The sequence below is a fragment of the Cornus florida genome, unplaced genomic scaffold (genome assembly GCF_030987335.1).
Source record: "Cornus florida cultivar Cherokee Brave unplaced genomic scaffold, ASM3098733v1 CherokeeBrave_3.0.0_Hap2_Chr09, whole genome shotgun sequence".
NCBI lineage: Eukaryota > Viridiplantae > Streptophyta > Magnoliopsida > Cornales > Cornaceae > Cornus > Cornus florida.
The window spans coordinates 47,417,869-47,445,713 of NW_026775579.1; the positions used below are offsets into that span (position 1 = coordinate 47,417,869).

The 27,845-nt window shown below is 37.4% G+C and overlaps 1 protein-coding gene across 2 annotated transcripts; it reads left to right on the forward strand.

Annotated features, from left to right (window-relative positions):
* The first annotated feature begins 906 nt into the window (after positions 1-906).
* On the forward strand, positions 907-26,726 carry LOC132273811 (protein PSK SIMULATOR 1). 2 transcript variants are annotated; one of them, XM_059774887.1, is made up of 14 exons: positions 907-1,237; positions 1,313-1,371; positions 1,637-2,221; positions 5,649-5,974; positions 6,093-6,185; positions 6,268-6,358; positions 11,767-11,860; positions 19,397-19,494; positions 19,791-19,860; positions 20,707-20,801; positions 25,011-25,127; positions 25,315-25,391; positions 25,753-25,797; positions 25,883-26,726. In XM_059774887.1, the coding sequence occupies exons 3-14, from the start codon at positions 1,910-1,912 to the stop codon at positions 26,403-26,405; spliced, it is 1,941 nt and encodes a 646-aa protein (XP_059630870.1). In that variant the 5' UTR covers positions 907-1,237; positions 1,313-1,371; positions 1,637-1,909; the 3' UTR covers positions 26,406-26,726. The 2 variants fall into 2 exon arrangements, with proteins under 2 accessions (XP_059630870.1, XP_059630869.1); XM_059774886.1 differs by lacking the exon at positions 1,313-1,371.
* Positions 26,727-27,845: the final 1,119 nt, after the last annotated feature.

Below are 27,845 nucleotides of genomic sequence, written 5' to 3' on the forward strand. Positions count from 1 at the left end.
CAAAAAAAAAAAAAAAATATGTTGAATAAATTGCCTCTTTTGACCAGAACAAAAAAAAAAAGAAAAAAAGTAACAATTAAAAAAATCCCCCCCTCCCCCCCCAAAAAACGAAAAAAAGAAGTACCAAAAAAAAAAAAAAAAAAGAGGATTAAAAAAAAAAATTATCTATTGAATTAATTATTTCATTTGATAAGACAAACACTCACTCACACACACACACACACACACAAAAAAAAAAATTCTATTTGGATAAATTATTTATTTTGATTGACCCATTTGACAATACTAAAAAAAAGTTAACTTTGTTGAATAAAATTATCTGTTTTGATTATTAAAAAAAACACTATTATTGAATAGATTATTTCTTTTGATTACCAAAAATAAAATTATCAATATGGAATTAATTTTCTTCTTTGAAAGGACATCCCCAAAATAAATAAATAAATAAATAAATAAAGGAAGTAAAGAAGGTAAAAGAAAATTTCAAGTTATATAAAGGATAATTATGATATTATAAAATAAGAGATAATACATTAATTAATGAAATGGCCTTCTTGTCATTTTTTTTAAAAGAAAAAAGGTAAGTGTACTGCAAATATTGCCTTTCTTTTTATAATTATGTTTATAACTTTTTAAAAATATTTCAACTTAATATTTTAGCAATTTGATAATTTAAAAAGGAAATAATATATTAATTGTATGTTTTCTTGTCGTGTGTAACCGTGCAAAATTATAATTATAATGCATTTCAATAATTTTTAAAAAGTGAGAGTGAAAACACGCGCCAAAAATACGAGTAGCATGAAGAGTGAGTGAGGTTAAAAAGTAACTCTAAACTTAACCATGGTAAAAAAAAACATTAAGTGGGAGTGTTTTGGGGTTTGACCGGAGAGTACTGGGGTCTATCATCTATGGCCTTGTTCGGCGCGGCAGTCAGACTCTTGGAGGCGGAAAAGAGGAGAGAGACTGCGCCTACTTTGAGTGCGTGTGGGCTGGGATCATTGGGTGTTCACTTCCTCTTCTCACTACTCTACTACACCTCCTCTCTCTATCTCTGTCTAAAATTCTCTCTCTACGATCCCTTCCCATCACCATCATCGTAATCATCCCATCATGATGATCGTCCTCTCTCTCCTTGTCCCCCTTGTATCTTGCTCTTGGTGGAAATAAACACATAACAGAATCTCTTTTACGCTCTTGTAGATCCAACTCATCATCTCCATCTCTCTCGTGCTTGGTAAGCTACTCTCTGTTCCTCTATCTTTCTACTTTCATTTTTATTGTTAAAATTCTAATATGCGTTTATATATAGGTATTGGATTCTTCATTTTTGTGATCAATTCCATCTTTTGATTTCTATTGCTCCCCTGGGTCAGTACATTCTAAGTTGGCCTTATATATTGTGGTTATAGAGTTCCCTTGTTTCCAATCTTCCCTAATTCTGGTCCTTGTGCAAAATAGTTTTTGTTGTTTTGTGTTTTTCTGAATTGGGTTTTGTTCAGTTCTAGTATTTGGTATTTCTCTCTCTTTTTCTTTGTTTACTTGTATTTTCTGATGATGGGGTATTTGTCATTTCTTTTTTGGGTATGACAAGCATGTTTCTTAATTTATTGGATTTGATTTTCTTGATTTGCAGTTTGGTATAAATGCATTGGATTTTCAGTAGTGGTCAGAATTGGTACCGTGTTAATTCTGATAGAATATAAAGTTGAATCTTTGAGGTCAAAGTGGTACTTTTGAATTCCCAGCTTTGTGCTAGATCATTCTTGTCATTAACTGATTGCGGCGGCTTTGGTTTGCTAGTGATAACTTGGGTCCGAGCTCCTGAATCTTCAAATAAATGGTTTTGTTTGGCAAGCTTGAGACAAACTGTACTGTAATCGCGGTATAATTGCGTCTAATCAATACAATGGGTGGGTTTTGTTCGAGGAGATCAACTGAAGATGGTTCATCCGGGGGAAACCTTTCACATGTTAATGGTCATTTTAATTATAGTTCTGGAATGGTTTATCAGGCCGCGCAAGCGAATAACAATTCGATGCCATCACCAGTTGGGGAAAGCATGGGTAAACAATTAAGAGAACCCTTTTCATTTCCGGAGATGAACCCCATCTCGAATGGGATAAATCCTGATGATGTAAATGATGGGATTCCTCGCTTGTCTAGGGCTTTATCAAATAAATCTAGATCAACAAAGTCTAAGCAGGCTGCTGTTGCAAAGGTATGTCATATCTAGATAGGTTCTGGAAGTGTTATTTCGTTTCTTTTTGCTTCCACTTTTTTGGATTATATTTGCATGAAGGGTTACTGAACTTTTGTGGTGGCAATGCTTGTTCTCTGTAGCATAGACACTTCCTTTAATGGAACCCAGTATGGAAATCAGAACCATCATCCTTCAAAATGAAGTAATGAAAAACGATAAAACATCAACCAGTGAAGTTAATTTTTCTTAAAAAAATGCCTACAAGTTTTCAATTGTTGATTATGTATCATATATTAGGATGCCATGAAAAATGGAAAACGCACGCCTCATATCCACATTATTTGTAAATCTCTGGGGTAAATTAGTTCTGGACTTGGCACTTATATTTCATTTTCTTTTTAGAAAAGGTGTTAATGTTAGGAGCATTTTATATTTTCCAAAGCACCACAAAGTTATTCCAAACATTGGGTTAGAAGCATAACTGATGGAGGAGGTCTAGCACAAGTGATAAATGGCAGCTGGCTAGCCATAGTTTTCCCCATTTGGGTATTTCAATTTGGCACCCCCCTTTCCTTGAATGTTTACATGCATTATTTGATTTAAGAGTTAAGTGAGAGTTTGCGGGAAAAAAAACAAAGAAAGAATAAATGTCCTTTTCAATATAAAGCTTTACACACATAACAATGTGGTCAAGGACCAACATTTCTATTGTGTGTGTGGGGGGGGTGGGGGCAGGGGGCAACATTAAATTTCCATAGGTATATATTTCAAAAAAGGAAAAATTACTATTATATAAAACTAAAAAAAAAATTCAGTGGGGGCAATTCTATGTACATTAGATCCGTCTCTGAACGTGGACAAATTCCTAAAGCAGAATGCTATAGACTGGATCATCTTACCTCCTTTTGGTTGTCACTGCACCTTTGGCATCAGAAGCAGGGCCCTAAACTGCATCGAAGGTTCTGTAATAAGTATAGATTTCAAGAGCAAGTGCTCTTTCAGTAATGTATAATTTTTATTTGTTTTTTCCGGTTTACCTGTATTGCACAGGATTTCCAAATGAATACTGTCATGATTGGAGGACAAGTTAGTAACTAAGGAAACTTCTAATACTTCTGAAACTGATCCAAAAGTGAAGTTTGGATGGAAGAGTATATTTACTACATGCAGGATTCTACTATTTAGTCTAGAAAAGAGCTAAAGTACTTCCTTTACCATGGGCTTATGCTTCCTTGAGTTCAGAGTCATTTCACTCCCACTATTATTAGAGAAAGGAAGTGTTGCATTACTTCCTTTGTTAAAATCAACTATTTTTGTAGTTCAATGATGAAATTCTACCAAATTATGGTATTTAAGTTACAATTTTGACAACTTAGGAACTATTGCAGATTGTGGCGAATGTATGTGTGGAGGTCATGATGACCTATGTACCAGTGTTGAGTGAGGATATGTGTCTAAGCATTAGATGGATCAGATCCCTGAATAGAATAGAAGAACACAGAGACACAGCTTAATATTTATATATATATATATTTATATATTTTCTTTTATTTTCTTGAGTAAAATGATTTTTTGATATAACAGTGTTCAAAGCAGGCATTTCACCCATTTTAAAGCAGTAATAATGTAATAAAATTGAATGTGTTTTTTAAGCATATGTCCAACAGAGCATGTTGGATACATATCTGATACCTATATTCGGGTATTATGGGTTCGACATGAGTACTTCACATACTTTTGAAGAGTCCATCTAACATAGATGATGACGGTACCATTTCTGTTTTTCCATGCCTAGCTAAGGTAAGAGCCTAGGAATGTAGATTGAAGAATTCATATCAACTTGTCGTTGAAGAATATTGGTTATTTGGCCCTTTTTTCATTGCCTTTACTATGAGTTGGTGGACCTATCATCTTTTGTGCCGTGCTCTTTTCATGGAATTCTTAGATCAAATAACTTTGAGGTTGGCATTTTGTCAAAAAGAGTCCCCCCACCTAAGGAAAACCGAATGACATCGTCAATAAGTGCATCGGTGGCATGTTGGTGAAGCCTTAGGTTGAGATTCCAAGGTGTTGAAAAATAGGAAAACTGAATGACATTGTTGTTGAGGAAAATAAGAAATAGGAAGGAAATTATTTGAAATATTTACCAAATTCTACTCAAATCAAACATCTTTGTATTTATGCAGACAAATAAATATGATGGTGTATCTTAGTTTCTGGTATTACCTTTTGGTATTCCTTTATCCTCAGCAGATTTTTTTTTTTTTTTGGACAAGTAAAGATTGTATAAAGAAGCGTTCAAAAGGGGAACACATCCCTTAGAAAATACACAAGGCCTAATAGGGCCTCTAAACTCTTAGAGAGTCCAAAAATCAACTATCTCCTCCATGAATTTACAATATCTCCCTATAACCCAACAAAAAAGAGTGCTAATAATAGAGAATTTGAACTCCCCCACAGGAGTCTCCTTTCCTTCGAAGGGCCTCCTATTTCTTCCAAGCCATAAACACCACCAAATGCAAAGAGGCGTAACCCTCCAAAAATCACGGACCTGGGCCTCCACTATACAACCTCGCTAAGCCTCAATCAAATTTTTGGGGGATCTAGCCATAACCCACTGAACCCCAAACAAACTCAACAGTAAGACCCAGCAATAATAATAGAGAATTTTGTGACGGTAGGCGTGTCCGCTTTTGGGAGGATTTATGGTATGGAGATTAGTTGTTGTCTTATTCCTTTCCTAGACTTTATAGTATTGCCGAAAATAGGCACGCCTGTGTAGCTGATACGCAGGCTGTTATCGGCTTGATAGTAGTGGGGTTACGTGGGAAGTGCATTTTAGGCGTTCTTTTCAGGATTGGGAGATGGACGAGGTATGTGGTTTTTTTGATCTGTTGTATCAGCAAAAGGATGTTGGCAAAGGCAGTGATGACATTTTGTGGGCCCCTTCCACTCATGGTAGATTTGGTGTTTGAAGGTCTTCATGATTGATCATAAATGGATGTAATCCGGCATGCTTCACATTGATGTGAATGACAAACCGAGGGATATTGCTTCATATTGCTATCCAGCGCCTTTTCTGTGTCTAAAAACGTCATTGCCATTTACTTTGAGGCACTGCCACACTGCACATATCTGTTCTCCTTTACGTGCTTGCCAGTCTCTGTTTTTGTTCGCTTTATGTGCATAAATCTCTCACATAATTTGCCATGCATGTTGTTAATATAATTTTAAATTATACTTTCTGCTTTTTTTTTTATTTTTTTTATAATTTTTTTTGGTTGAATATTTACTTTATGTTTTTATTTTATTTTATTTTATTATGTGCATTTTCTCAATATTTATTTGAAAGTGATGTTATCTATTTAACAAAATCAAGATCATTGCCATTTTTGTATATTGATGTAGCCAATTAGCTTTTGATTTGTTTTTCCCTCTATCACAGGTTTCAGAAGTGAGTTCACTTTTGGGCAGAGCAGGTACTGCTGGGCTAGGGAAGGCAGTAGATGTTTTGGATACACTTGGTAGTAGCATGACCAATTTGAACCTTAGTGGTGGTTTTGTGTCGGGGGTGACAACAAAGGGAAACAAAATTTCAATTTTGGCTTTTGAAGTTGCGAACACAGTTGTTAAGGGTGCCAATCTTATGCAATCCCTTTCTAAAGAGAGCATTGGTCATTTGAAAGAGGTAGTGCTTCCCTCAGAAGGAGTGCAACGTTTAATATCGAAAGATGTAAATGAACTCCTGAGAATTGCTGCTGCTGACAAGAGGTGGATATAGCAGAAACAGCTGGATAGCTTTAATTATATATATATATACTTAATATGCTTAAAGTTTCAATTGCTATTTGAAGACATAGAAAATCATTTGACTTTAAAATTTTAACAGGGATGAACTAAAAGTATTTTCTGGAGAAGTGGTACGATTCGGAAATCGTTGTAAAGATCCTCAATGGCACAACTTGGACCGTTACTTTGAGAAGTATATCTAACGGCATAATCTATTTGGTTTTATTTATTCTTTTAAGTTCTCACGTTGACACTAGTGCTTTTATGGTTTTTAGGTTGGGATCAGAACTTATACCCCAAAACCAATTGAAAGAAGAAGCAGAAACCATAATGCAGCAATTGATGACTATGGTTCAGTATACTGCTGTGAGTATTTCCTAACCTTGTACTGAGGGAGCAGCTCCTTTACGGTGCAGTCCTGCATTTCAATAGTTATTTATTTATTTATTTATATTTTTTTATTCCATTAAATGAGCACCTTGAAGAAATCTTTTAAGGAGAGAATGGAACAGAGAAAAAAGATGGAGAACCAATGGAATGAGGGAGGATGCTAATAGAAAGAAAGCTCTTCTTGCAAGCTAGAAGAGAGAACCAACCCAAACCAACCCCAAACCACCACAAGACCTTAAGGAGCTCTCCTGTTCCCCTTAGGGTATTTGTATTGGCATGACAAGACATGGGTAGAGGGGTATGGTTGTGGGCCTTGTGACATGTGTCACGTGTCTGATACACAAACTATATTGGACGCCCCAACCTCTTTGTGTGATGATAGAAGTAGAAAAAGCTCAAATTTGATAAGTAGATGAGGGTTTCTTTTCACATGGAGAGATATCTTTTTGCACCATATTCCATTAAACCAAAATTCTGATGAGGTACATCCTTACCTAAAGACACTATTATATGGCATATAATGCATTCTAATGTGTGCAAGACGTATCAACGCATACAACGTATTAATGCATTCATATCCGGCTTTTGGATACATTTTAAGCAAGTCATTGTATTTGGGGTTCAGGAAAGTATGACACTTACCCAGGCAACTGCACTTGATATTTGTATGTGAGTCACCTATTCTACGTAAAATAGATGACTTCAAATAAAATTTTGTCTGAAGGATGGAGATTTTAAAAATTTTGCTTGGATAGATTACTGAACAACCAAAGATAATTTGGAAGGTTGTTATCGCAAGGCAAGGATTGAAGACAATGTGGATGTCGTTGGTGAGAAAAGATCACACTAGATTCCACCAAACCAAAGGCCACTACGCATGTCTATAGTTGTTAAAGACATGCCTAGTCTAACGGGGTAGATGCTTGCCATCTGACCCAAAAGTTTAAGTTGTTGAGTAGTGCTATATACCCACTCATATATGCCTAAATTCATTCCGTTCAGATGCGACGTGGGACAAGAACCCTCTAACATTCTCCTCCATCCGAACTCGTAATGCCCTCGTTGTTGTTGATGCACCCTGCCTACTCGTCCCCTTCTGATGGCGGGAGGACCCAATACTCGGACTCGGACCTGGACTCCACCTGGGTGGATGCTTGGCGTGACACTGGATCAAGGATGGGGCCGGTTCTATTATCACTTGTAATGGGCCAAGGCTTGTCACATGACTTAAAAGCTTAAGCTATTGGGTAGTGCTGCATACCCACCCATAAATGCCTAAGATTCCATCCGGATCCGATGTGGGACAAGAATCGTCTAACTCTAGGCTTTAAAAAGCCCCACGCTTGTCAAGGCTCAGCTAAGAGCGCCTCAATCAGTTAGATCCACAGAGCCCCGAGGCTCGCACTTTTTTGTAGGCTCCGTGCTAAAAAAGCATGCTTTTATTTTTTTATCGTTTATTCATCTTATTAAATTATATATTGTGTCATATCATAGTCATATTTAATAGGATAAATTACACTGACCACGCTGAAGTTTGGGAAATTACACACGGATAGAGCGTTCATCATTTATTACTTTGACGTCCACTAAGGTTTGGCACGTTTGCTCAACGACTTCATGAAATGACAATAATAGTTTTAGGTGTTGCCATAAAATGACAATAAGCCCACTAATACATAGACAAAAATGCCCTTGATATATATTACACTGTATATATGTATATTTATATTGAGTTAGGTGTAATGACTCTATTAATCATATTAAGCTAAATATTTTAATTGAAAATTTATGTATTTATTGGGTTAACTTATGTGTAATGACCCTATTAATTATATCAAACAAAATATTTTAATTGAAATTTTTTTTACTAATTACATTTTATCAAGTTTTTTCATTGAAAGACCCGGAAAAAGTTACCTCTTGTTCTCTGTTCCCACTGTCACTGTCTACAGCCAGCAACACCTACTTCTCCCACCGTCTCTGTGTTTATGCGTGGTCTCTTGATTTTTTTCCCTTACTGGGTCGATCTAATGGGTTTTCTACAGAAGAGGGATATTATATATATATATATATAAGTATCCAACAGAACACTTCCATTAACAAACAAAACCCAGAACACCCAAAAAAGGAAAAAAAATTAAAACCTATTAACATATCACGATATGTATATATATATATATTGATCAATTGATTGGGCAAAAATAAAAAAATAACGGAAACCCTAGAAATCCCCGATCGGGTCGAGTGGGAAGAGAGAAGAGTTAGATGGTTCAGAACTGAGAGTAGAGAAGGGGGAAATCGACTACCCGATGGCGAACTGAAGAAATAGAAGATAGGGAAGGATAGTGGGAGCTTGCCTGATTTGCTGATGATGTGAGTGTATGAATTTCTTGGGACAACAAACAGTGATGGTTGTCGGCCATTGATAGGAGAGAGAATACAGGTGGTCATGGTGGATGGTCGGAGGAGATACAGTGGTGGAGGAGGAAAAAAAATTAAAACAAAACCCAGAACACCCAAAAAAGGAAAATAATTAAAACCTATTAACATACCACAATATATATATATATATATATATATATATATATATATATATATATATTAGTAATTGTGCATCCCCACTTTCATAATAGAAAATGGCCACAATTATTCCTTCCTTCCAAAAAAAATTGTTTAAGAGATATGAAATGCTATTTTTAGAGTTATGCTATGGTTGATCAATTGATTGGGCAAAAATAAAAAAATAACGGAAACCCTAGAAATCCCCGATCGGGTTGAGTGGGGAGAGAGAATAGTTGGGAGGAGAACTCTGATGGTTCAGAACTGAGAGTAGAGAAGGGAGAAATCGACTACCCGATGGCGAACTGAAGAAATAGAAGATAGGGAAGGAGAGTGGGAGCTGGCCTGATTTGCTGATGATGTGAGTATATGAATTTCTTGGGATAACGAACAGTGATGGTTGTCGGCCATTGATAGGAGAGAGTATATAGGTGGTCATGGTGGATGGTCGGAGGAGATACAGTGGTGGAGGAGGTGCAGCAGTGGAGAGAACGCAGAGACGGAGGAGAGAGAAGAGGGGGAATTAGGAATTTGGGAATGATTATTAATGATTGATGATTAGTGAGTAATACAACAATATAAGAATCACTAGTAATGCATATTTGATCTGTACAATAGATCTTTGTAATACATATAAATATGCGCACATATACATATATGTATATTATACGTAGAAAATGATATATAATTCATGTTGGATCTGAGAGTTCCTGATCTGTGTGCTCACCAGCAGCCACCGATAGAGAGTTTCTGATCTGTTTGTCCAATAGATCTCTGGTCCAATTCCGGAGATTCTTGTTCTGGCCATGTAAGGACTCGCTCAGGTAAATATATATATATATATAGAGAGAGAGAGGATGATGGTTTAGAGAGGGAGAAGGATATTGATGAGCGTCTCTTTTTCTCATGTGCTCTGACGGTGCACGTTTGCAGGGTAGAGAGAGATTATTATTTCGCTCGGGAGAGATATTAATGAATCTGTTTCTAACACTTGAATCCTTTTAAACATGTATGGGCATAAAAGTCTTTTTAGTTTACGAGATATTTGCAATATTATATATTTATTATAATATTGACTTTTTTACACTCAAACTTACTTTCCGGCAACCGGTCAACGGAATTAGGGGAGGTCAAAATAATAAACGTTGAACGGTCTATCTGTGTATAATTTGTCCATTGTAGTTTACCCAATTTAATATGATCATATTGTTCAACCTTATGAAATCGTTGATAGAATTCATAAATTTTATAGTTTACTACTTACATCGATTGCATTTAGTGTTTGATTCTGAATTTTTATGATAATATTTGCTTAAAGTTTGCATGATTATGTTTTTGTATTGCTTCACTTTTAATTTGGTTAATGCATGTGCATATGAAAGGATTTATGTGCATTAATTTACTTGATCCTCTTAGTTGATGTATCAATTTGCATGTGAAATCATTTAAATCAATGTACAATTGAAGATATGAACACAACTACAATTGAAGATATGAACACAACTAATCAAAAAAATTCTAAAAATGGCACTTTTGATACATCAACTAAGAGGATCAAGTAAATTAATGCACATAAATCCTTTCATATGCATGTATCAATTTGCATGTGAAATCATTTAAATCAATGTACAATTGAAGATATGAACACAACTAATCAAAAAAATTCTAAAAATGGCACTTTTGATACATGCATATGAAAGGATTTATGTGCATTAATTTACTTGATCCTCTTAGTTGATGTATCAAAAGTGCCATTTTTAGAATTTTTTTGATTAGTTGTGTTCATATCTTCAATTGTACATTGATTTAAATGATTTCACATGCAAATTGATACATGCATATGAAAGGATTTATGTGCATTAATTTCCTTGGTCCTCTTAGTTGATGTATCAAAAGTGCCATTTTTAGAATTTTTTTGATTAGTTGTGTTCATATCTTCAATTGTACATTGATTTAAATGATTTCACATGCAAATTGAACATATATATATATATATATATATATATATATATATATATATGTTGATTTAGCTAATCCATTGAATTAACGTGTTAAAAAAATTTCTTTATTTTGATATTGACTAATTTTTGTTTCATGGTTTAAGTACTTTTTATATACTTACGTTTTTAATATGCATTAATATCACACACGTGCCTTACTTTGATCAGGCTCGTGTCTTATATTGCCCCCTGTACTTTAGGCTCCAAAAGACCTTTGGCGCCTTGGTGTGGCTTAAGTCGTTAACGATTATGCGCACGTTAGTCCCCCATTGAACCAAATATATGGTATTTCTTGGCAGTGTTATTAAAGGCTCAAGGCGCACCAAGGTGCTAGAGGTCCTTTGAAGCCTAGGCGTGGGGCGCGGCGCACGCCTGAGTGAAGTGAGGCGCACAATTGAAATTTTAAACTACCATAAAAGCATTCATATCTCATAGGTCATATCAATATTCAAAAAATTAATACCAAATTTTAAAAAGTAAATCCATCAACCACATAAGCATTCAAGAACCATAAAGCAGAGCACAAATTTGTTTTCTTGAAAGACAATACAGGAATATTTTATTTTCTTGGATGCACAAATTTTATTTTTGCTAGACCTGCGCCTCAAGCCAAGGTGTGCCTTTAACAACACTGTTTCTTGGTATGCTAGAATGGTGGGACTGAATACTATTGGAAATTTTTTTTCCCATTTTTTTTTTTGGTTCTCTTGAAAAACAAAGCCTTGATGATTATGATATATGATCCATGAAATGCAAGCTGAAGTAAACATCGATGTAATGCTTTAAAGCTTTAGTGGAGGGAAGACTGAGCTGCTTTTGTTTCAGGAATTATATCATGAGTTGCATGCCTTGGATAGATTTGAACAAGATTACCGGCGTAAGCTTCAAGAAGAGGATAATTCAAACGCTGCTCAAAGAGGTATTTAGGGCTTGTATTTCCCTATATGAATCTTCTTAAATCAATTTATCTTTTTTCCTTTAAAAATCTATATTGAATAACTTGAAGTAATTCATTATACTATGATTACATCATTATAGAGTATTAAAACTGAGAATCTTACAGTTAGTGTATCAAGTTCAGGATTCCTATATTATTTTGTTTGAGATGCACCGTACCCTGATAACTACCATGGCTGTTTATCTATTGATATTCGGTGTATTTGTTTCACTTAACTGAAATTGAATTGAGAAGGTCACATAGGGAGTGGTAAATAGTGTTCTTTCTAAGTTAGTCATGAGGTTTATTGTTTCCTAGCCACCAAAGATGGTGGAGTATGTATGTTTTAAATTGTTTTGTCAAATTTCATAGGTTAATTATTCAAAAGCCATTTAATCTTGCTGTTTCTTATATCTTGAATTTTCTGGAGAATTGTCTCTTAACACCTTTAGAGGTTTGGTGGTGGTTTAAGAACATAAGCGTATTGATTTTTTTTATTATTTTAATTTTAATTTCAATTTTTTATTTTATTTTATTTATTTATTTATATGAATTCATAATCAACTTATCCAATTCCTTTTCTAGCTTATGCGTATAGGTCCATAGGATTGACTTGAAATTATTGGCATGTTAAATATTCAAGTTGGACCTACGTCACAAAGAGTGGAAGTGGGAGTTAAAAAGGGAGCATGAGCAAGTTTGTGTGAGAGAAAAAACTTCAAATATATCAGAGCAAGTACGTTTCCAAGCGAGAGTTTACAAATATTTATCTGTACATAAATTTTACACATTCAACAAATAAAGGATCATTACCAAGTGTGGATATAGACCTAGCCTTTGACATTATTTGTAGAAAGTTTTTGCTATCAAGATTTGGAGCACCAAGCACTGTACCCCTTTGTAAATAGTCAATGTGTCATAATTTGTAAATATTATTTTCAATTATAGTAATTAACGGGTATATATATATGAGTGGTATATTGATAGAAATTTCTATAAAAAAATTTCACAAGCAATCTTGTGGTCCAGCGATTGGCGATTCTCTGAAAACTGTTTTAATCATGGGGTCGAGCCCCCTGAAAGCAAATGCCAAAACATTTTTATTACCTTTCAGTATGCCCACTTGGCATGAGGAGTTGATCCAGTGTCTACGAGTCTATCATAACATTGACCGTCAATGTTGTCTTTAAAACTTGTGAGCCTCATGGATCCATATTACGAAGAACATAGTTTGTGCTTTGAATTGCTAGTCCATGGATTCATTGTGAATCTGCTCTCAATTTACTAAGATGTAGATTACCATCGGAGAAAGAAGCACAAAAGTTCTCCGTTACGGCAGGAAGAACTGGGGCACTGCTTCTTTGGCCATTGATGTATGGTATTTTGCAGTCGGTTGCTCGGCGGTGAGACCAAGTGGAAGAGGTCGACGAGTGGTGATATACGGATTACCTCTTCATATTCGATGCCAGATGTTGTTCGAAGCTATAGGGAATCTGTGTGGTGGTTTTCGAGACATGGAGGTGGATGATATGGTGGTAGGAGAGAGAATTGTTCTTTTTGTTTCTGATGAAGGTTTGATCCTGGAATTCATTTACGCCGAAGATCAGAGAGTGGCCTTTAAAGTTGAATTGCGGGTAGAATTATCATCATCCATCCTTCCGAAAGCCTCCATCGCTCCATATGTCAGATTCACACCACAGGATGGGTGCGAGGGGCAGAGTAATGGAAGGCATCGTTGTCCTTCTTCCCGGCTGGAGTTTCAGATCATTCTCGATCCTCAAGGAAAGAGACGTGTGCGCTTCAACACACCGTCCGTGAGTGGGGCAAAGGGAATCATAAGTAGTACACACGTGGACAAGCTTGTGATAGGCTGGTATATGGCTATGACAAGCCTGTTTTGAACATGGGCTTCATAGGCCCAAGCCTATGGCTAGACCTGGGCTTCGGGTCCCCCAAGGGATTAAAAGGAGGGTCCAGAGAGGGCCCAATCCTTGTCCATTTCATTACCAAATGATAAGCCCGGCCCAAATGTTTTAATGGAGCCACATGATGGAAGATCAGTGTAGGTCCAGGGCCATGGTCAGTCTATTTCACAGCGTGCTACACACACGGAGTTGTCATTTGCCAGTTGACATTGGTCCTTGACTGAGAAAACAAGGTGGAGGAAGATGAGTGTAAGCATGACTGGTTCGAACGCGGAAGAGAACTGGAGACACCAACCGTCTCGCCATGGCTCTCGATGGTCTCGCAATGATAAACAGAAGTGGATAGCACGCTCTCATGCTTTCGTTAGTCCGGGTACGTCCTCTGTCATTCATCCTCGGAGCTCTCTTTTTGCTCCTTCTTCTTCTACTCCTTGTGGGGTGTTGAGAAGTGGTGGTGGTGTGGAGGATGTTGGTGTTAAACAGAGGGATGTTTCTGGGCCTATTGTTCCACAGTTTGATGGGTTAGTGATTAAGGCTGCAAAGGAAACATCTGGAAGTGTAGGAAGCTCTGATGGGGTGACGGTTTGTGTGGGACATGATCTCCACTTTAGATTGACCGGAGAATCAGCTGTGGCCTTGCTTAAAGAGCTTCAGCTTTTTGTAGCTTTGAAAGGTCTAAATTGTTTGCCTACCGAGGGATTAGAGACGAACAATGTTCATAGTTCGACGACACTTGACTCGGGTGATTCTGCTATAGATATGGATTTGTAGATGGATATATATGTGAATGGCAAGGAGAGTGAGGGGGAGGAGCTTCCTTTCAGCAGGATTATTTCAATGATCTACTTCCATGGATGGAGACGGACCAATCTGGGATGGGAATAGTGGAACCTTTGGCAGTAGTGCGACCCGACAGTTTAGAGACGACTAATGATTTGGGCAAGGATTGGGAGGCAGAGAATATTAGTGTTATTAGTGAAGCATTGGGTGTCTCCACAGAGGGCAAAGATGATCAAGCCTTGTCCATTCTTCACGCAATTGTGGTAGGGGGAGATGTTGCAGAGATTATTCAAGGCACAAAAGAGGTCAAAAGCAGGAGTCCTTTAACGTCTTGGAAGGGGGGAATAGGAGGTCAAGAATCTCATTTCTTACGTTAACTGTGAGGGGAAGGATGGGGTGGCGAGGGAACGGGGAAGGACCAGAAGTGGGAAACAGGGAGGAGGGGAGATGATCGTTTATTGTTCTTAATGAAGCTACGAATTATTACGTGGAATGTTCGTGGTCTAAATGATCCGGACAAGAGGAGGGTGGTTAAGGTAGCTGTGAGGAAGTCGAGTGCCCATGTTGTTTGCTTACAAGAAACTAAGTTGGCCTCTATTTCTGACGGGATGGTTAGGAGTCTTTAGGGAGGAAGGTTCGTGGAATGGGAAGCACTAAACACCTCAGACACCTCTGGTGGAATCCTAGTAATGTGGGATCGAAGGTGGCTATCAAGGATGAACATTTAGAAAGGAAATCACTCTATCATGCGAGTTCAAGATGGAGGTTTAGATGGGGTTTTTCTGGGGTTTACGTGCCAGGTATTGATAGTGAAAAACATGCCTTTTGGGAAGAGCTCTGCTACGTTAAGGGATTGTGGTCGTTGCCGTGGTGCCTGGGTGGGGATTTCAATTCTGTCAGGTCTTTGTTCGAGAGGTCCACCGGGGCTAGGTGGTCCTCGGAAATGACCCAGTTTTCAGAGTTTATTGATAGTCATTTTCTTATTGATCTACCAATGGAAGGGGCAGCCTTTACTTGGTCCATTGGTAGGGATCCGGTTACTTTTTCAAGGCTGGATAGATTCCTGATTTTTGGGGAGTGAGAAGAGAAATTCCCGGATGTTATTCAGGCAGCTCTCGTAAGGGTGACATCTGGTCACGTTCCCTTAGTTCTTGATTGCGGGGGATTGAGATCTCGCGCACCCCATTCCGTTTTGAGAATATGTGGTTGAGATAAGAGGATTTCCAAGGGAAAGTCCAGTCTTGGTGGGAGGGGGCAATTGTTACAGGTTCCTCTAGCTTTGTATTAGTTAGGAAGTTTCAGATTCTCAAAACTGAGCTTAAGAGGTGGAACAAGGAGGTGTTTGGGAACCTTGAATGGAAGAAGAATAGAGTTCTCACTGATATCGCTGAGCTTGATCACCTTGAAGAATTGGGACAGGATGTAGAGTCTTTGCGCTCTAGGAGAGCCTTTTGTCAGGCAATTTTTGCTGAGATTGCTACTATGGAGGAGGTTTCGTGGCGTCAGAAATCTCGGGCTTTGTGGCTTAAAGAAGGGGATCGCAATACAAAATTCTTTCACAGGCTTGCTAATACTTATAGAAGGTGTAATCATATTGGGGCGTATTTGGGTGAATGGTTCGAAGTTGTGGGGAGAGGATGAGGTGTGCGGGGGGATTGCTTCTTTTTATCAGCAACTTTACACCGAGACATTGGGGTGGAGACCTAAGCTTGATGGTCTCCACTTTGATGCCATTTCTGAGCTGGATAGAGACGGACTTGAGGTTCCTTTTTCTGAAGAGGAAGTGCAGAAGGCGTTATCGAGTTGCAATGGTGATAAAGCTCCGAGGCCTGATGGGTTTACTATGCGGTTTCTTAGGGAGAGTTGGGAAGTGGTGCGTAGTGAGGTGATGGGTACCTTCCAGGAATTTCATTCTCATGGCATATTTGAGAAGTCACTAAACGCATCTTTTATTGCCCTTATTCCTAAGAAGGGCGGCGCCTCTAATATTAAGGACTTTCGGCCAATTATCTTAGTGGGATGTATGTACAAGCTTGTTGCCAAGGTTCTTGTTCCTAGGATGAGTAATGTATTGGATGGAATTATCTTGGAGTCCCAGAATGCTTTTGTTGGAGGACGACATATCTTGGATTCTGTTATTATAGCAGGGGAATGTGTAGACCCCAGGTTGAAGAGTGGGGTCCCTGGTGTCTTATGCAAGCTTGACATTGAGAAAGCTTATGATCACGTCAATTGGAAGTTCCTCCTTTACTTGCTTCAGAGGATGGGGTTCGGAGTTAGGTGGAGGAAATGGATCGAAACATGTATTTCGTCTGTCATGTTCTCTGTTCTAGTGAACGGATCTCCTCCTGGTTTCTTTGCGAGCTCTCGAGGTTTGAGACAAGGAGACCCCTTGTCGTCTTTTCTTTTCCTTATAGTCATAGAGGGGTTAAGCAAACTAATGAGGAGGGCGGAGGAGCTGGGTTATATCATGGGGTTCAAAGTTGGCAGAGATGTAGCTCATCAGATGGAGATCTCCCATCTGCTGCTTGTGTATACCTTGGTTTTTTGTGATGCTGATGTCTCCCAACTTAGATATTTAAGGTGCATTCTTGTTTGTTTCTAGGTGCTTTCTGGGTTAAAGATTAATATTGGTAAGAGAGTGCTTGTCCCGGTATGGTATGTTCCAGATATTTCCTCTTAGGCTGCAGTTCTTGGTTGTGGGGTGGGTGCTTTTCCTATTCCTTATTTGGGATTGCCTTTGAAGGGTTTCCTCTAAGAGGGTGGGGAGTTGGCATCTGGTGATCAATAGGTATGAGAAAAGGTTGGCAGGATGGAAGAAGCAATATTTGTCGAAGGGGGGGAAGGTCACTCTTATAAAGAGTACTCTCTCGTCCCTTCCCACTTACTAGTTATCTTTGTTTCAAATCCGATGCTCTATCGCTGAAAGGATTGAGAAAATTCAAAGGGACTTTTTATGGGGTGAAAGGGGGAAGAGTTCAAGTATTATCTTGTTAACTGAGAGCAAGTTTGCAAACACTTGAAGTTAGGCGGTTTAGGCATCCGAAAGCTGGTTCCTTTTAATAGAGCTTTATTGGGAAAGTGGTTATGGAGATTCGGCAGGGAACGACATCGACAATGGAGAAGGATTGTCTCGTGTCGTTTTGGGGAGGAGAGTGGAGGTTGGTCCTCTCGTCTAATCTCCGTTGTGGGAGGCGTCGGCATGTGGAAATTCATTCGGAAGGGTTGGGATGTTTTTTCCTCACACATCAGATTCAAGGTTTGTGATGGTAGGTGGGTCCGCTTTTAGGAGGATTTATGGTGTAGAGATCAGTTGTTGTCTTATTCTTTTCCTAGACTTTATAGCATTGCTGAAACTAGGCACGCCTGCGTAGCTGACTATTATCGGCTTGATAGTAGCGGGGTTACATGGGTTGTACGTTTTAGGCGTTCTTTTCAGGATTGGGAGATGGACGAGGTATGTGTTTTTTTGGACTTGTTGTATCAGCAGAAGGAAGTTGGTAGAGGTAGTGATGACATTTTGTGGGTCCCTTTCACCCATGGTAGATTTGGTGTTTGGTCCATGTTCTTTTGTCTGTCCAATTTCGATAGTTAGGATTTCCCATGGAAGCTATATGGCGTTCTAAGGCTCCACTTAGAGTCGCATTCTTTGTTTGGACTACCTTTTGTGGCAAGATTTTGACGTTGGACAATTTGAGGAAAAGAGGAAACACTATTGTTAATTGGTGCTGTCTATGTAAAACAGACGGTGAGTTTGTGGATCACATTCTTATGCATTGTCCTGTGGCATATGATTGTTGGAACCTTATCTTTGGCATTTTTGGCGTCCATTGGGTAATGCCTCAGTCCTCCATAGGACTGATTAACGCGTGGAGAAGATGCCCAGTGAAAAGCCACGGTCGTGACTATTGGAGGATACTTCTACACTGTTTTTGGTGGTGCATTTGGTGAGAGAGGAATAACAGAAGTTTCGAAGGAAAGGAAACGTCTTTGGCGACTTTGAAAATGCATATTCTCCGTTCTATTTTCTGTCATGTGAAAGGAAACGATTGCTCCTCAACTGATGACTTAGTTGAGGTTTTGGACTCTATTGGTCCTTCGATTCAACTTTCGTTTTTTGTATTAGGGATGCGTTCCCCTTTTGAACGCTCTTCTAATCGATTTTTACTTATTAAAAAAAAAAAAAAAAAAAAATTTACTAAGATGCACATTGAGAGCGGGAGCAATACCCACCTTAGTCAGTTTATATTAGAGCTGGACTATAGTTCTTCTCAAGCTTGGCTTGTCCCAATCTAATATGGTGCTTATTCTAGCTTGTGGCCACCTTTATAGTAGACCATTCAGCATTTATTACTTTGACCTCCCCTAAGATTTGGTGCATGTGCTCAATGACACCCCTAGCACTTTATTTCCGAAAGGCTTGTTGACCAAATTTTATAAAATGACAATTTTGCCCTTCCCTTGTATAAAATGCAATATAATATATTATTATAATATAAGGGCATTGCTGATTTTTCACACTTAGTGTCACTTTCCGGCCATCGGCGAACTGGCTTAGGGGAGGTCAAAGTTATAAATGCTGAACAGTGTACCTGTGTGTAATTTGTCTAAACCTTAATAGAGGTCATTGTAATTTACCCCATTTAAGGTACTGTGTCCTGCCTAGTTCTAAAATCTGAAATTTCTGACAGATTATGTAGGATATACTTCCTTTGATTATTTTTAATCATTTTTTTTAATCTTTTTCTCATAGGAGTATCATGCTTTGCTTGTAATTTTGTTTAACTGTGTCTATATATATACTGACATGTAGGAGATAGCCTTGCAATCTTAAGGGCAGAAGTGAAGCAACAAAAGAAGCATGTAAGAAGTTTGAAAAAGAAATCACTCTGGTCCAAGATTTTGGAAGAGGTAGCTAGTCTGTGTGACTTTGTCTCTTTCTGCATTGGGTAGATGATTTTTTTTTTTAATACTAATTCGGTAGGTTCTAAATATTGAGTTGAGCTTGTTGATAATATTGTTTTTAAATATTGTCGCTAGTGTGGGTAACAGTTGTGTGCTCATTACGCAGTGTGCAATGTTTAGACAATCATTGCAAACAGAGATCTTATTTGAGAAGATCTGAATAGTTAACCTTGTTTCTAATGATTTCTGGAGTTTCTTACTGGAGGAGCAAATGCTAATTTCTTGTATATATCGTTTTATAGGTGATGGAGAAGCTTGTAGATATTGTCCATTTCTTGCATTTGGAGATCCATGAGGCTTTTGGTAGTGCTGGTATGTATTCAAACTTCCATCCGATTTTCTTCTTGTGGCATGCCTGTTTTAGTCTGCTATTCTGCTTGATGCAGTAAAGGGTGGAAGGAAAATTTAGTTTTGTATAGTTGTTTCACTGATACACTTCCAGAATGTATTTGCAACTTGGGTTCAAGAAACTGAACATTTTAGAGTATTAGTAAAATAGGGAAAATTTAAAACATTATTCAATTGGTGAGCACCAATCAGCCTGCCTTCGTACAGTATAAACAATTTATCTTCCTTTTTTTTTTTTTAATGAAGTCATCATGAAAAAAAAAAAAAAGAAAAAAAAAAAGAAGAAAAGAAAAACTGCATTCCGAAAAATAAAGGACAAGGGAGTGTTAGAATCATGGTCTGTGCAAGTATTTGCCATCTTTATGCTCAACTTGAGTTGGCAAGCATGGGGTTCGAGTCTCAGAGCAATCGCTTTGTGCAAAATATCCTAACATATTATGTCTCCGAACTTCTCCTCTGAGCAACCCATATAGGCATCCCTTACACCGGGTAATGCACTTCATTCTCACCTCCTTTTATATTATGAGTTCTATAGATGCTTGATGAGCTCATCTTTGAGCCTTATAGAGGGGTCAAGACTACAATTGAATTGGATTCTGCACCAGTCTCACTGGAAAATGCTATTTCCTTGAAAAACAGAAAGAGAACATGTATACTTCTTTGGTTTTTTTTTTTTTTTTTTTCCTGTATGGGTACTCCATGTTTCTTTGTTCTGTATCTTGTGCACATGGTGTTCTGCATTAAACTATGTACAGTTCCAGTGTGTGTATAAATTTTTCTTTGAGTTAATGATTTGGCGTTCACTTGCAGATGGAGATAAACCATTAAAAAACAACCATCAGAGATTGGGATCTGCAGGTCTTGCATTGCATTATGCAAATATTATAACTCAAATTGATACGCTTGTGAGTTTATCATCCCATTTAATTTTTGTATTATATTACTTCTTCTATCATCATAACTATCATTATCTAGTGCCTAAGGCTGTTAGTTTACCGTCACTTATCGTGGAACGTCTTTTCAACAATAGTGCAAAGAGTATTACACTCTAAACTCAGCAAAACAATTCTTTTCCATATCACATCTAATAATATTTTAGGCTAAAAAAAGTGAAAAAAAAATACCATTGAATAATTTAGGCTCAATACTTTCCAATAACCGCATCTAAATGCACTTTATGGCATAATGGAGCAAGTAGTTCATCCATTGAAAATTATGGAAAAAATAATAGCCTTTTTCCTAACAACACAATTGAATATATCAACCATTGTCCTCACTCATTGCATGAGAAGATTGAAATATGAATCCTCAATAGTTATTTGGATTTTCCAAACTTAATTCATTGGTAACAGCACCAACAGCAGCAAGATGTCCCTTTTCTCAGCCTTAATTTTAAAGAAGTTTAAGAGCTGATTAAAATTGCAATATATCTCATTGGAGTGGAACCTAGAAAAGCATCTGGAAGAAGAAAACCAAAAGCTTCAAGGAAATAAGTAATATGGAAAATATGCTGGTCAAATTCCTGTTTGGCCCTCTCTGTGGGGCTTAGAGTTATCTTTGTCCGAAAGCACTTGGCTAATCTAGCACTAGTGGAAATTAACCATATGATTATTTCCTAAAACTGAAATTTGAGCCTTTTGTGAATATTAGATTTTCATAAAGCCTCTCAAAAGTGGGAATAATTATGTATAATGTGATTTTTTATTTACTAATTTTTTATTTTTAATTATTCATAGTCTTGCTTTCATTTGGCTGAGGCAAAAAATCTTCTCTCATAAGTATACACAAAAGCACGGAGGGAACATTCCACGTAGAAAAGAGATGGCTACAACTCTCCATGTCTTAAACTCACACCAAAAACTCATACCACTTGAGAAATCAGTAAAGGCTTCAACAAAAAATACAGCATCCATCCACCCTGAAATCACTTGGAGGACCAGAAAAAGGAGGTCAGGATCAACTATTCCAAATTGTGACCACAAATCTCCTATCCCTTGAATGAACTCCGATTCCTCTCCTTTCAAATACACCGAAAAAGTTAGTAGGGAGCTACCCTCCAGGCGGATCTAAATTTCCTATTTGGACTACCCCCTTGCTATCTCCCAAGCACCTCTAACACTGAGCATGTCATTATCCAGTAGACCCCAAATAAAGATAGAAGCAGACTCCACGTTACTATAACTATTCAGCAATTCAAAAGGTCATTTACAGATTCCACTGCTTTTTGACAGATGCAACACCAATTCGCTAGATTTTTTTCCCTTCCTAACTGAATTGTTACTTGCTAAAATTTCATTCGTCAAGATCTTCTTCCAAGAGGAGGGTGTCCATGTAAAAAAAGCAACCTTAGGAGGTGCTTTGGCTTCCCAAATACCTTCCCGAAGGAACTATGAAACACCCACTATGCATAATTCTATATGGATGACCTTACCCAAAAGCAGCATTCCCAGAGGCCAACCACCCCAAGCTATCATCTCTATTGAATTGTAGGAAGTTTCACACACCTAATTAACTAGGTCCTCAACCAAACTTCAACTCCTAATCTGTCACTCCCCTATCGAAGCGAGGATCCCAAACCTCCTCCTAAACAAATCTTTCCATGTAGTCCACGATAAGGCCATTGTTATAAACTGCAAAATAGAAGAGCTCCAGAAAAGCATGGTAGGAGTCGAATTACACTTCCTTAAATCCTCTCAAAACTAGGAGTAAAATTAATTGTAATATGAAATTTCGGCTCTTAATTAGTCCAATCTAACATGAATGGATAAAATGAGAAGTGATTACGTTTGTGAAATGGTTGTAGAAGCACCAATTTTTGAGATAAATTGAGAAAAAATAGTTTAAGATGATTTTGCAATGTGCAGTGCAGTGTGGACCAATTAATGCACCAGTGAGGTAATGTGGTCCATATTGCGAGCGACCCCAGGTGCATGGTAGATTAAAATTAACATCAGTTGAGATATTAATGAAATATATGATAGCTTGTACATTAATTGAAATAATGGCTGTAGAATAAAATGATGGAACAAGATTTATGTAGTTTACCCCAAAGTGTTGGGACAAAGATTTTAAGGTGTAATCAACCTAGTTTTACTGAAGACAAGCTCCATTTTTTATTTGATCAAGGCATAGGCTAATTAATTATGTAATCTCGAAACACGGCGTTTATTAAAAAGGTAACAGGACTTGCTTCGTTTAACAATCGATTTACAAATCGTGTTGGGTTTGAGTTGCATTGTCAGCTCGTGTCAAATTTTCCATCCTTGATTAGATGCTTATTTAAAAGAGATGACTACATATATGAACTTTCTTAGAAAATTGTATGGCATGTCACTTACTAGAAGAATATGACAAACTATTCCACCAGATCTACATGTAAAAACGAGAACTATCTACTTGACATGTGGTACTCTGGTACTAAATTATATGGATTCATGGTTATTTTGGACTTTTTTGTGTGCATGTCATAATTTAATGTGTATTGATGAGTGCACTAATCCTCCTTCAGGATTAGAATAGAAAGTTTGTGATTAAAATAACATAAAATAATGACTTTAAAATAGTTTTTTCCCCCCTTTTTAGGTCAGTGCGACTTCCATTGGCAAATTTCGTATGATGAAATCATACTGGAGTCTGTAACTTTATTTATTTATTTTTTGTTTTTAATCTCTTGCTTAGATTATAAATTTCAAAAGTTAGTGGTAGTGGTTAACTCTTCCTCATGGTCGATGATGCAATTGGAGTTACATAAAAAGGTAAATGCATAATCTTATACACCAAGTGGAAAAAGGTAATTTGGCACTTCGATGAACTCAACATTTTAGGGTTCATGCATACAAGCATTAGGGCTTCTTATTAGAGTAACACTAGCAAGAGGATATCCTCATGACAAGAGACATGAGCTCTCCATATTTAACCACTGAATTGAAAGATGTATTTAATGATTCATTTGACTTTTCACAAATATAAAAAGAAAGTCTCATTACTTATCAAAAAAAAATAAAAAGAAAGTCTCATAAAAAGAACTCTCTTAATAGCATTACTCTTCTAATTGTACTTGATTTTATTCTCAGAATCCTAATTCTATGCCTGCAAAAGTGTTTTCGGAAACTAACACCTGAAATTTTGCTAGTATAGAACTGCACTAGAGTTCACTTCATGGAGCTATCAATCGAGGGCCACTTGAGTTGTGTCGATCAATCAACCAACTCCTCAATTTTGGAATTCCATACTTCCTTTTTTTTTTTTTTTTTTTCCAATTTAGAACACTAATAAACCTATTCTTTCTATACTTCTAATTTACATAAATACACACTACTATAGGTCAAATTGCATACATCTAGAATACAATTGACAGAGCATATATGTGAGTTCTAGAGTGCATCTTTTTTATTTATTTTTTTACATTTATCATTCTTGAATTAGAGTTGGTCAGTGTGGTCATAGTGTTGACAAGTATTGCTGTGGGGTTCTTCCGAGAGTTCAACACTATCGCTAATCCATTCAACTGAGTGATTCAGACGACCAGTTGCTAAGACTGAATCACTGGTGTGAGAAGTAGATTCGAGAGGAGCGAAGTTGGTTGACGAGCGGATCATATGTCTGGAGACTTGGGGAGAGTTTGGTAAATCCATCTGTATCAAGATCTAAGTAAAGGTTTTCTAGGACTTTAGGAAATTGTTAACCTAGGTTGCTAAGGGGATCATATGTTTGGAGACATGGGGAGAGTTTGTTCAGAATTTGAATTTGAATTTTTATTAATTTCATTAAAATACAAAAAATTGTTATGAGTAATTAGACCAACCAACAAGACCTATTCAGCTCCCTTCTAGGTTCACGGACCTCGCACAACTCTCTATCACAGCATTGGGTTATGGTCTAACAAACCTTTTCTTTTTTCTTTTTTCCCTGAATGGTGGCTTATGGTCCAACAAACCCCCACCCATTTTCAGAGAATGAGAAATGATGCTTTTCCATCAGATCTTGTGTTTGTGTCTTTTTTTTTTTTTTTAATAATAAAAAAAGCAAATATCTCTGTTTGATCAGCAGTTCCCTTTTTGCAAATGATATGCTCTTGGGCATTTTCCTGATTAAAACATCTTGATTGTAATCAGGTAACCCGTTCCAGTTCTGTGCCTTCCAATACAAGGGATGCTTTATACCAGGGCTTGCCACCTAGTATAAAGTCAGCTTTGCGCTCGAAATTACAGTCATTTCAGATCAAGGAAGAGGTATTTGTTCTTTTGAATGCCTTAAACTTCTCAGTAAATACTTCAAGAAAAAGAAAAAAAAAATTCCTTTAATTTTATTTTAATATGCCCTTAACTGGTTTGCTTGTCTTTGCATCCTTCCTAAGCTCTTGAATTTTGATGCATCTATATTCATTTGTAACCACTCTCTTCATTGTTGTTATTGCAGCTTAGTGTCCCACAGATCAAAGCTGAAATGGAGAAAACGTTGCAATGGCTTATTCCCATTGCCACAAACACAACCAAGTAAATGAAATCTGCTGGCCTTTGTAAACAACTACATTTTATTGTCTGTGAACCCAAATTTATAGTTTTCTTAGAGTCCTTTGCTTGCCGCGGGGGTGGGTGGGGCATGGTCAGCTTCTCATGAACTGCAAGGATATTTAGGAATTCACTGAACATGCATCTTTCATGAGATTCTTGGCATTTGCTCCAATCAGTGTCTTGGCAGCTTTCTTGGGGAACATGACAGACTATAAAACTGCTAACTGGGGGCAGTATGTTTTACTGTAGCATCAATTTTGTTATTTACAATTCTTATTTTGCTTTCTTCTTGTTTATTGATTACTAATCCTTCTGTGTGGTCATCGAACTTGGTATGCAACAGAGCTCATCATGGCTTTGGATGGGTTGGCGAATGGGCAAATACAGGGTTAGTTTGATTTACTAGGTGCTTATTGCTATATTTTTAATATGCCACTTCTTTTATTTACTAAAGACTCGTTAAATTTCTTTAGATCTGAGGTGAACCGGAAACCTGCTGGCCAGGCTGACCTACTCCGGATAGAGACACTCTACCATGCAGATAAGGAAAGAACTGAAACTTATATTCTTGAACTGGTGGTGTGGCTTCATCATCTTGTCAGCCAATCAAGGGCTACTGCCAATAGTGGAATTAGGTCCCCTGTTAAATCCCCAGTTCTTTCTCCCAATCAGAAAAGAATACAGTTGTCCTCACATAAGGCCAACTCTGCATTGCCTACGCTGACGGATGAAGACCAGGAAATGCTTCGGGACGTAAGTAAGAGGAAGCTTACACCTGGAATAAGCAAGAGTCAGGAATTCGATACTGCAAAATCCAGGTTAAGCAAACACCATAGGCTGACAAAGAGTAGCAGCCATTCCCCAAGCAGCGAAAATAACAAGGACCCCTTCTATGTTAGGCGGCCATCTTTTCTTCCTGTCATCGACTTTGCTTTTGACAAGGTCAAAGCGTTGGACGTCATTGATAGAGTGGACACAATTCGGAGTGTACAATAATTGTACGACGGAGTCAATGCACAGACAAAGGGGGCTTGTATATGCACCAGAGTGGCCATTTTCTGCTGCATTTTTTCACATTAAGTTCATTTAGTTCGTTGCAGCGCTGAAGCTGTGTGAGGCAGGTAGAAGATGGCGAGTAATGTAAGCCGATACTGTTTTGCATGTGAGTTTCAGAAATGATCATGGGTGAAATTGTAGTATTGTTCAAAGGGAATTTTTACTGTTGAGAGATCGATTGGTTATCATTCGGCAGTGTCATGTTTATGTACAGAATGCTCTCTTAAGTTTCCCAATAATTTATTGTCATGTTTCTGTTTCTGACAGATGTTCTTCCCGAACCAACATTTTTGTAAATTAATTTGTGGGCCTTGATCAATTTGATCAAACAACTGTCATGAATGTTATTTGAAAGATGAATTCAATCTTTTTGAGCAAATTAAAATTGCTCAGAAACATTTTGAGTAAAAGGACTTTATGAATCAATACTGGTTTGTGCAGATTACTCAATCCCACCAAATGTTGTTGTGGTACTTTCTGACCCTCCAAAATAAAAAGTCCAGAGTTCGAGTCTTTGTATAGATAATTGGAAGCGAGAGTGGTACACATAAATTATAATGCCTTTGGTTCCAAAATCACTTTCTTCTTCCACTTGAATCAAGGTAAGGTATCAAACCCTTTCAAATTTTGTTTTGGCATGGATCTCAACTTCACATTTTGTATCAGGTCTTGCTCCAGCAGCAATGGACTCAGGAAAATAATCTGAGAGGGGCAGCATCTTGTTGTCGTGAAATTTCATCTAATTTTAGAGGTGAAATTCACAATTAAATTGGTAAAATTCAAAGCGCAAAACATCATTTTAATAAGTAGGTGACGTAATGCTCGTGTGTATTAAAAGTAGAGTAATGGCACTAGGCAAGCGTCAATCCTCATTAATGATCTTAGAACTTTGTAGAAATGTGTTTTTGGTAAATTTTCGTCACTGTCCCTTTGTGAGGGAGCACCCCATCTCCCAAACTTACGGAGTTATTTTGCCGAGTTCCGTAGAGAGAGTTGTTTCGCGTCTTTAGATATTCTCTGCCTACCCACTTATGTTGGTTTCAGGTACAGGTACCCTTTTATTAAAAGTCGTCTGAGCTCATACCAGAGAAGATCAAATTCCTGACAAATAGCCTATGGTCAGATTTAAGATCAAATTAATCTATGTAAAAAATTTACCAATTTTTTTTTTTCCCTTCAATTATATCATACATAAAACATCAATGACAATAGGAAGTTCTCCTATATTGTAAGAAAATTTTATTGAGTAACTAAAACTATTCGCGTAACCGGTGGCTGAAAAAATGGGCTCAACACTGTGATATTTATGCAAGGTCATTTTTTATTCTTTATTCCGTGCTCAAGCAGGAAATTGTAAGGTACTCTAAAAAGTTTTATATA